At 59.2% G+C, this 9,454-nt stretch overlaps 1 protein-coding gene across 4 annotated transcripts; it reads left to right on the forward strand.

The window, feature by feature from the left end:
* Positions 1-653: 653 nt before the first annotated feature.
* Positions 654-8,686, forward strand: PHB1 (prohibitin 1). Of its 4 annotated transcripts, none has more exons than XM_064174426.1 (7): positions 654-740; positions 1,332-1,457; positions 2,699-2,860; positions 4,282-4,424; positions 5,192-5,308; positions 6,330-6,425; positions 7,523-8,686. In XM_064174426.1, the coding sequence occupies exons 2-7, from the start codon at positions 1,370-1,372 to the stop codon at positions 7,733-7,735; spliced, it is 819 nt and encodes a 272-aa protein (XP_064030496.1). In that variant the 5' UTR covers positions 654-740; positions 1,332-1,369; the 3' UTR covers positions 7,736-8,686. The 4 variants fall into 4 exon arrangements, with proteins under 4 accessions (XP_064030496.1, XP_064030495.1, XP_064030497.1 ...); XM_064174425.1 differs by having other exon boundaries at positions 734-752; XM_064174428.1 differs by lacking the exon at positions 654-740 and adding an exon at positions 762-854.
* The last annotated feature ends 768 nt before the right edge of the window (positions 8,687-9,454 follow it).

The following is a 9,454-nucleotide window of genomic DNA, read 5'->3' on the forward strand; positions in this document are numbered from 1 at the left end:
GGGTCTCCCTGGGCTCCGGGGGTCTCCCTGGGCTCCGGGGGTGTTTCTCTCCCCCTGTCCGTCGCTGCCGGGACTGCGGAGCCGACGGCAGAGCGCTGCCTCCCTCTGGCGGCACCGAGCCCCCGCTCCGGGGCTGCCGCCCGCGGGGAGTGCCGAGGCAGAACGGGCCCCGTGTGGGCGGCGGGCCGGGGGCTGCCCCGCGGCGGGGGCGGCTGTCTGGCTCCCCCCGCCGCGGCGGACAATGCGCACGGCGATGCCTGCCCGCTCCGAGGCGCTGGCACCCAGAGGGGGGATGCAGCCAGCAGGGGGGACGCGGCCGGGCGGCTGCCGCCCCCGCCCAGCACCGCCGCCGCTGCGCCGCCCCCGCCCCGCAGGCAGGGCTGGAAGGGTCCCGTCCCGTCCCGTCCCGTCCCGTCCCGGGCCCCCCCCGCAGCGCCTCCTGCCCCCGCGCTCAGAGCCGGGGCCGCCGCCGGGACTACAGCTCCCAGAAGGCTTTGCGCAGGACGTGGCCAATGGGCAGCGACCTTGCTCAGCGCGCGGGCCGCCGCGGGGCACGCCGGGAGCTGTAGTGAAGCCTGCGCAGGGCAGCGCCACTGGAACTTCATGTCCCAGCATGCCCCGCGCAGCCGCGGCCAATCAGCAGCGCGCGTCTTGGCGCGGCGCGCAGGCGCGGACCAATCAGCAGCGCGCGTCTTGGCGCGGCGCAGGCGCTGGGCGGGAGGCCGCGGACTCATGCGGAGGTCAGGGGCGCGGTGAGCGGAGCGGGGGCAGGGTGCGGGAGGGCTCCGGGCCGGGGGTGTGCGCAGGCTGTGGGGGCGCTGAGGCCGGGAGCTGAGCCGGGCAGGAGCCCCGAGGTGGGAGCCTGGGCTCGGAATGAGGCTGGGAGGGGGCCGAGACTGGGAGGGGGCCGAGTAGGGGCCGAGCTGCGGCCTGCGGACGGGAGCGAGGGTCCGAGCCAGGACCGGGACCGAGGCCGGGAGGGACCCCAGCTGCGGCCGCCAGTGGAGATTTGGCTCGGGGGGGCCTCTGCGGGGCGAGAGGACTGGGCGGGAGCGGGGAGAGTGAGAGCTGGGCAGCGAGAGGCCGCGCTGCCGGGCCCGGGGGTCCGGAGGAGGGCCCTGGGGTAGGTCACAGGGGTACGGAGAACGAGGTCCGGCAGTGCCTGAGCAGGCGGCCTGGAGCCGTGGCGGGTGCCGGGGGTGCTGCAGGACTGCAGGCTCTGAGGGGAGGAGGAGCTGCTGCAGGCTGGGTTCATCCGCGGCTCGGCAGGCGCCAGCGGGCAGCGCTCCCCGGCCCAGGCCGTTTCTAACCAGTGCTGGGTGCTTTTGCAGGAGAGACTCTTGAGAGGGGCTGGAACTGCAGGTGTGAAATGGCTGCGAAGGTGTTTGAAAGCCTTGGGAAGCTTGGCCTGGGGTTGGCTGTTGCAGGTGGAGTTGTCAATTCTGCTCTGTACAATGGTGAGTGGGAGAGGCTCAGCGCTTGCACTTCACCTCCTGCCTCTCTTTGGGGCTGTGTCATTTGGCTGCTTTGTGCTGTTATTGCTAAGGGCATCCCGGGAAAAACAGGCACCGAGTCTGCAGGGCTGTTTTGTACCTCCTGCATTGCACAAGCAGGAGGACTGCAAGGTCCTTCCTCTGGTAGGCTGTCAGGTGGCTGCAGCCCTTGTGAGCTGCAGTCGTGGCTGCAGCTTCTCTTTGCCTTGTTGCTGCTGAGGATCTAATTAACTTCACCCTTCTCTCACAGCCAAAGGCTCTACCACAGGCTGGTTTTGGTGCAGGTAACAGGGAGGCAGTGTCTCGATGGCAGCCTGGGCTGGCTCAGGAGCAGTGTGGCCAAGCAGGACAAGGGAGGTTCTTCTGCTCCTGTGCTCAGCACTGCTCAGGCCACACCTTGAGTGCTGTGTCCAGTTCTGGGCTCCTCAATTCAAGAGAGATGTTGAGGTGCTGGAAGGTGCCCAGAGCAGGGCAGCAAGGCTGGGGAGGGGCCTGGAGCACAGCCCTGTGAGGAGAGGCTGAGGGAGCTGGGGGGGTGCAGCCTGCAGCAGAGGAAGCTCAGGGCAGACATCAGCACAGAGGAGCCTTCAAGGGCTTGCTCAAGGTCACAGACCTCTAGGCAGACCTAGCTGGGTACTAGGTTGGACTGGATGAGCTTGGAGGCCTTTGCCAACCTGGTTGATTCTAGGATTCTGTGATCATCCACTCCAGTCTAGCACCCAGCCCTGCCCAACCAACCAGACCATAGCACTCAGTGCCCCAGCCAGGCTTGGCTTCAACACCTCCATGCATGGTGGCTCCACCACCTCCCTGGGCAGACCATTCCAATGCCAATCACTCTCTCTGCCAACAACTTCCTCCTCACATCCAGCCTGAGCCTGCCCTGGCACAGCTTCAGCCTGGGGCCCCTTGGTCTGGTGCTGTTTGCCTGGCAGCAGAGCCCAACCCCACCTGGCTACAGCCTCCCTGCAGGCAGCTGCAGGCAGCAATCAGCTCTGCCCTGAGCCTCCTCTGCTGCAGGCTGCACCCCCCCAGCTCCCTCAGCCTCTCCTCACAGGGCTGTGCTCCAGGCCCCTCCCCAGCCTTGCTGCCCTGCTCTGGGCACCTTCCAGCACCTCAGCATCTCTTGAGTTGAGGAGCCAGCCTCTGCAGAGTCTCTTCCAACCTGGTTGATTCTATAGTGTACCCAATTTTCCCTTCTGCAGTCGATGCAGGCCACAGAGCTGTCATCTTCGACCGGTTCCGTGGGGTGCAGGACACAGTGGTGGGAGAAGGAACTCACTTCCTGATCCCCTGGGTACAGAAACCAATCATCTTCGACTGCCGCTCTCGGCCCCGCAACATTCCGGTCATCACTGGCAGCAAAGGTGAGGGATGGCAGGGATGGGGGCAGAGAAGGGTTTGGCTTGGAAGGGACCTCAGAGCTCAGCCAGTTCCAACCTCCTGGCATAGGCAGGGACACCTCCCACTGGTGCTTAGATTGCTCAGGGCCTCATCCACGCTGGTCCTGAACACCTCCAGGGAGGTTGTGGAGCACAGAAGCACCCAACGTGATCAAAGATCCACAACCTCCCTGGGAAAGCTGTGCCAGGCTCTCACCACCCTCAACCTGTGCCAGTGTCCTCACTTCTTCCTAACCTCCCCTTTCAAACCCATTCCTTCTCCTCCTGCCATTCCCAGCCCTTGTCAGTAGTCCCTCTCCAGCCCTCCTGCAGCCCCCTTCAGATCCTGCAAGGCCACTCCAAGGTCTCCTCCAAGCCTTTTCCAGGCTGCACAGCTCCAACTCTCTCAGCCTGTGCTCAGAGCAGAGCTGCTGCAGCCCTCTCAGCATTTTGGTGGCCTCCTCTGGGCTGGCTCCAACACTTCCATGTCTTGTTTGTGTTGGGGGCTTCAGAGCTGCACACAGGACTCCAGGTGGGGAGTAGTGCAAATCATTCCCTGCATCCCAGATCAAGCTTTAATATCTGTAAGGAGGATTTGGATGCCACAATGGAAGGGGCAGCACCAACACATGAAGGGTGGCCAGCAAGAAGATGCTGACTCCTTTTTCACATGGAGTCCCATGGAGAAGACAAGGGGTAGTGGGGCCAAGTTATTGCTGGGCAAGTGCCCAGTGGATTTCAGAAGGAAATGTTTCCCCATGAGACAATTGTCAGACTGAGGGAGCTGGAGCTGGTGAGCTTGAAGAAGAGGAGGCTGAGGGAAACCTCATTGCTGTCTACAGCTACCTGAAGGGACACTGTGGAGAGGCTGCTGCTGGGCTCTGCTCACATGTCGTTGGAGACAAGGGAGAATGGCCTCAAGCTGAGCCTGGGGAGGTTTAGATTGGACATAGAAAAAAGCTTTTCATAGAGAGAGTGGTCAGGGACTGGAATGAGCTCCCAGGGAGGTGCTGGAGTCCCCCACCCTGGGTGGGTGTCAGGGTCTTGTGTCTGTGCTGCTGAGGGCTGTGGTTTAAGGTGAATCTTTGTGGAGAGGTTTAGAGGTTGGGCTTGGTGCTCCTGAGGGGCTTTGCCAGCCTGCATATTGCTGTGAATCACCTTCCAAGGGAGGTGAGTTTGAAGGCTCAGCTTGTCAGGGAGCTGGGCCAGCTCCTTCCAGTTCTGTCACCTAAAAGGTTGGACCAGAGGATCCCTGGGGTCCCTTCAGTTACTCTGGATTCTTCCCTGCTGGCAAAGCCCAGACTGGACAGTGATGATCTCTCATTCATGTAACCCCAGAGAGGACAACTGGAGACAGTCTCCTGTCCCTGGAGGTCAGCACTAAGCTTGTGCCTCTCTTCCTGCAGACCTCCAGAACGTGAACATCACCCTGCGGATCCTCTTCAGGCCAGTGACTGCTCAGCTGCCCAGGATCTTCACCAGCATCGGGGAGGACTATGACGAGCGAGTCCTGCCCTCCATCACAACCGAGATCCTCAAGTCTGTGGTGGTGAGCTGCTGCCTTCCCCTGCTCCCCTTCCTCTTTGCAGCCATGAGAGGCCTGCTGCAGCCTTGTGCTCCAGGTTAAGGCTTCTCTGGCCGCCTGCCCCCCTTGTGCCTGCTTGGCCTGGGTTTGAGTCGTGCTGGAGGATCTCTGGGTGGGAAGAGCTGTCTGTGGGCAGCTGTTAGCTCTGCTCCTCAGGCTGCCAGGGCAGTCAGGATGTTGGGAATTTCACTTCTTGTGTAATCTTGCATTTCAGCTCACTGGTTTTGGAAGCATCCCCAAATAGTCACTGACCAGCCTTAGTCCAGCTTCTGCATGAAGCACTCACCTGGACAACCTCCCCTCCAGTTGTGGGGCTTAAGCTTAAATTCCCAAGTCTTTCCAGGTTTCTCTTCCAGTGCCTGAGCAGCTCAGTGCCTGCTGGCTCTGGGGGAAGGATTGGACTGGCTCTGGGACTCACGGGTGCAAGGCCAGGCTGAGCATGAGGCATCTGTCAGCCCCTGGGACTTCCTGGGTCCATCCTTGAGTGGGCAGATTCAGACTGGATGTTAGGAAGTTCTTCACCACGAGGGTGGAGAGACACTGGAAGAGGTTGCCCAGGGAGGTGGTGGAAGCCTCATCCCTGGAGGTGTTTGAGGCCAGGCTGGATGGGACTCTGAGCAACCTGAGCCAGTGTGAGGTGTGCCTGAGTACAGCAGGGGGGGTGGGAACTGGATGATCCTTGAGGTCACTTCCAGGCCTGACAGCTGTGTGTTGTGTGCTGCTGAGTCCAGGCTCGCTTCGATGCTGGAGAGTTGATCACTCAGAGGGAGTTGGTCTCGAGGCAGGTGAGCGAAGACCTGACGGAGAGAGCGGCGACCTTCGGCCTCATCCTGGACGATGTCTCCTTGGTAAGAGCTCTCCAGAACGCTGGAGTGCACTCAGATGAGAGCAGTGGAGACTCAGAGGGTGTCTGGAGAAGGGTGGGCTGGAAGTCTGGATGTGTGGAGTGAGTCTGTCTGCAGCTGAGTGGAGTGTAGTGATTACTGCTCAGGGCAGTACCTCTGGTTTTGTGCCTGGCCTGTGACCTTCAGCAAGCCCTTGAAGGCTCCTCCATGCTGGCTTCTGGGCAGACTCTGCTGTTGCAGGGCTGTGGTAGTTCAGATGAAGAACAAAGGCTTCTGTGGGTGGTGGATCAGGCTGCACCTTGCTTTAGAGGGGGCAGCTGTTCCACAGGCACCCTGAGACATGAGGAGAATGAGGAGGCAGTGAATTGTGCACTGCTTACAGCATCTTTTTCCCTCTGCGGCATTGTTCTCCTGGCTGAAGTCTTCTAAGGCTACTCAAGGAGAGAGCTTTTCCCTCCTACCTCCCTACAAGCTTTGCAAATTAACTCAGTTGTAATTTGGTTTGTATGTGCCCCTCTGCCTCTCTTTTGGGCCTTCCCACTGAAGGCTGCTTAGAGGAGGGGGAAAGGAGCTCTTCAATTGGGGTGGCAACATCCAGGGAGCCCTTGCAGGAAGGTGACTGTAGGAGTTTCTGACTCTTGGTTTCTGCTGCTTTCCACTGAGCTACACTACTGAAGGAAGTTAACCTTCCCCTGGCCCATCCCAGGAGCCTGCAGCTGCCCAGAGAGCCCAGGCTGAGCACACCAGTGCACAGTGCAGCATGGAAGCTGTAAGGTGGATTGGCAGACAGTGCCATGCCCTGTGCACCCACAGCACCTTCTGCAGTGCTGGACTGAGTGTGGTGCACCTCTGATGGGACTGCTGTTACTGGAGCTGCCCTTCGAGTGCCTCCCTTGAGATTCCAGAACTGGATGGACAATCCTGCTTGTCCCAGTGCCCATTCTAGGGGTACTGCCTGGCCCTCTCCCATTCCAGCTTCAGTGGTAACTGTTCAGGTGGACTTTGCTTGCTTTCTGCTCTGCAGACACATCTGACCTTTGGCAAAGAGTTCACAGAGGCGGTGGAAATGAAGCAAGTGGCCCAGCAAGAAGCAGAGAGAGCCAGATTCATTGTGGAGAAGGTACTTTGTCCTTCTGAGAAACCTGGAACAGTTCCTGATAGCTCCTTCCCACTCCAGTTTGCAGTGACCATCTCACTGGCCTGGCCAGACCAGGCAGGATGAATGACAAAGTCACTTAGGGTCATAATCATAGAACCACTTTGGTTGAAAAAGACTTTGAAGATCATTTAAATCCAATCATCTCCAGCTCTGCCAAGTCTGGTGCTAAACCATGTCCCTCAGCACCACATCTCTGTGGCTCTTAACCACCTCACCAATGTGATTTTCAGCCCTGGTACGTGGCTGTGGGATAGGTAAAGCCTAAAGCTGCTGGTGGTGGCTTTTGGGGGTCTTTCACTACAACGTTGTGGTCTTCCAAGGGTGCTGAAAGAGTAACACCTGCACAGAGCAGGGAGGAAGCAGCACTTGTGAGGAGGGTCAGTTGGAAAGGTTCAGGACTGACATTTGGCACCCCATGCCCCTGCTGCTGGTGAGCTGTCAGGGTGCACAGTGATGTCCATGTGTTTGGTATCGTGGAGCAGCATTGGGCGTCAGAAGGAAGTTGGTGATTGTCATCCTCTCCTGGGCACTGGGGAGGCCACTCTGAGTACTGGGTTCTGTTTTGGGGCCCTCACTCCAAGGAGGACTTTGAGGGGCTGGAGTAGGTGCAGAGAAGCAAAGCTGGTACTACAGGGTTTGGAGAACAGGGCTGGGGAGAAGCAGCTGAGGGAACTGAGGTTGTTCAACCTGGCAAAAAGGAGGCTGAGGGGAGGCCTCATTGCTCTCTACAACTCCCTGAGAGGAGGCTGAAGCCGGGTGGGGGTTGGGCTCTGCTGCCTAGTATCAGGTGAAAGGAAAAGGCCTCAGGTTGCACTAGGGGAAGCTGAGGTTTGACATGAAGAGTTCCATTCCTGCAAGAAGGGTCAGGCATTTGAGCAGGCTGGCCAGGGAGGTGGTAGAGACGTCCCAGGCACATGTAGACATAGCCCCTGGGGCCATGGGGTGGTGGTGTCAGCCTGCTGGCCGCACCCTCCCAACCCAAGCAGTCCCGGGGCCTTCCTCCTGCTCAGCTCTTGTTTCCTCTGTTGCTTACTGCCCCCTCTCCTCTTTGCTGCCAGGCTGAGCAGCAGAAGAAGGCAGCTGTCATCTCTGCCGAGGGAGACTCCAAAGCAGCCGAGCTGATTGCCAACTCCTTGGCCACCGCCGGCGATGGCCTGATCGAGCTGCGCAAGCTGGAGGCCGCCGAGGACATCGCCTACCAACTGTCGCGCTCCCGCAACATCACCTACCTGCCCTCCGGACAGTCTGTGCTGCTCCAGCTGCCTCAGTGAGCCTGGCTCTGCAGCCAGGGCCAGCCTGGGCACCTCCACCTGCCAGATCAGCCCTTCCAGAAAGAAAAGAACAGAAAGCTTTTTGCAGATTCCTCCTCGGTAGAATCAGAGGAAAGGCAAATCCAAACCCACTCTGAGTCCCTGATGAAATAAAGCTGAACGCCCTCGACAGCAAACTGCATTCCTCCCGTTCAGGGCAGGGCAGAGCAGAGCCTTCACTGACCAGCAGCTAGGCTGGAGAACTGCCCCTGTGCAGGCACTTGGAGCAACAGGAGCAGAGACCTCATCTGTGCCCTCCTGGCACAAAGAGGTGGCCCAGGTGACTCCCCGGCCACGAGTCCTGTTAGCAGTTGGCTTTCACAGCAATGCTTCAGTGCCTTCAGGCTGTCTGAGCCAGGGCTGTTAGAGACTTGCAGGTCCTGGACTGTGGCACAAGGATGCCCAGGGCTTGCTCTCCAGCCAGACCACTCCTGTTTCAGGTGTGGGGGAGAGGAAGAGACATCTCAGTGGGTAGGAGAGTGGCTCTGCTGTGCCTGAGTGAGTCACAGCACTGCTAGCTGGAGACACAGGTCAAGTGGCGTGGGGCTGGGGGAAAGCAGAGCAGAGATTCTCTTTCTGCAGTGAGGTTTCAGGCATGGAGGAGAAGATAATTCCTCTGGAGGAAGTCTTCCTCGTGGCCACGCCAGCTGTGAGCCATCTCCTCTCCCCCTTGCTGCATGATCCGCTTGCTGCAGCGATGGTTCTGTCACCCCAGGTCAGCTGCAGGTGGCACCTGGGACAAAGAGGGGATGGCATTGGTGCTCCCTGGCTCAGGCACTCAGAGGTGGGCAGAATTCTCTTGGTACATCAGCACTTTTCTTTCTTTGTTGTGGGAAGCTGAGTGGTGAGGAGGATGTGGTGGGGTTGGGATTGTGTGAGCAGCCTTCAATAAACGGCACTGTCCCAAGCAGAGCGCTGCAGAGTGGTTGGCTTCTTTGCTGCTTTCTTTGTCCCAGTGCCAGGTTGGAAGGGAACCCCCAGGGATCATCTGGTCCAGCCTGTAATAGTTCAGAAGAGTGAAGCAAGACCTCCTCGAGCCTGTGCTGCCTTCTTTGGATGAAAGCAGAGGCAAACAGCTCTGCCTGGGACAACTGAAAGCCTGAAATGTGATTTTTTGGGGGGCTGAATTCCTGCAGCGAGGTAAGGCTGGAAGTTACTTGGAGGTTATTGTGAGGGGTTTTAGCAGCTGCCCACACAGCTCAGGATGTGCACTGCGTGGGTATACGATTCCCAGGGTGCTCCTGATGCAACATGGTGGTGGTGAAGAGAAAATGGGGGGGGGTGGATGGGGGTGGACCAGATGACAACTTGTCAATGAGCTTCAAAGCTCTCAGTGGCTGGCAGGAGGCTGTCTCCTAGCCTGGCACACCTGTACCCCCTCTACTACAGAATGGTAGGGGTTGGGAAGGGCCCTCTGGAGATCAAGTCCAACTCCCCTGCCAAGGCAGTCACCCAGAGGTGCCACAGGAACACATCCAGGCAGGTCTCAAATGTCTCCAGAGCTGGAGACTCCACCCCTGCTCCGGGCAGCCTGTTCCAGTGTTCTGTGACCCTTAAAGAAGTTGCTCCTGCAAGTAAGGATGCAAGTAAGGTGTCAGCCCTGAGCAACACACTCTGGGGTGGGTGCTCATCACTGCCCCATGGATGTGGAGCCCTCAGGAAAGCTGCTGTGTGCAGTGG

Source organism: Pogoniulus pusillus, chromosome 40, assembly GCF_015220805.1.
Source record: "Pogoniulus pusillus isolate bPogPus1 chromosome 40, bPogPus1.pri, whole genome shotgun sequence".
NCBI lineage: Eukaryota > Metazoa > Chordata > Aves > Piciformes > Lybiidae > Pogoniulus > Pogoniulus pusillus.

What these genes read in the sequence shown, in the direction of transcription:
- PHB1 (XM_064174426.1), top strand. Translation starts at nt 1,370, where the DNA reads ATGGCTGCGAAGGTGTTTGAAAGCCTTGGGAAGCTTGGCCTGGGGTTG. An exon ending in CAATTCTGCTCTGTACAATG is followed by an intron (nt 1,458 to 2,698) that starts GTGAGTGGGAGA and finishes TCCCTTCTGCAG; the next exon opens with TCGATGCAGGCCACAGAGCT. An exon ending in AGATCCTCAAGTCTGTGGTG is followed by an intron (nt 4,425 to 5,191) that starts GTGAGCTGCTGC and finishes TGCTGAGTCCAG; the next exon opens with GCTCGCTTCGATGCTGGAGA.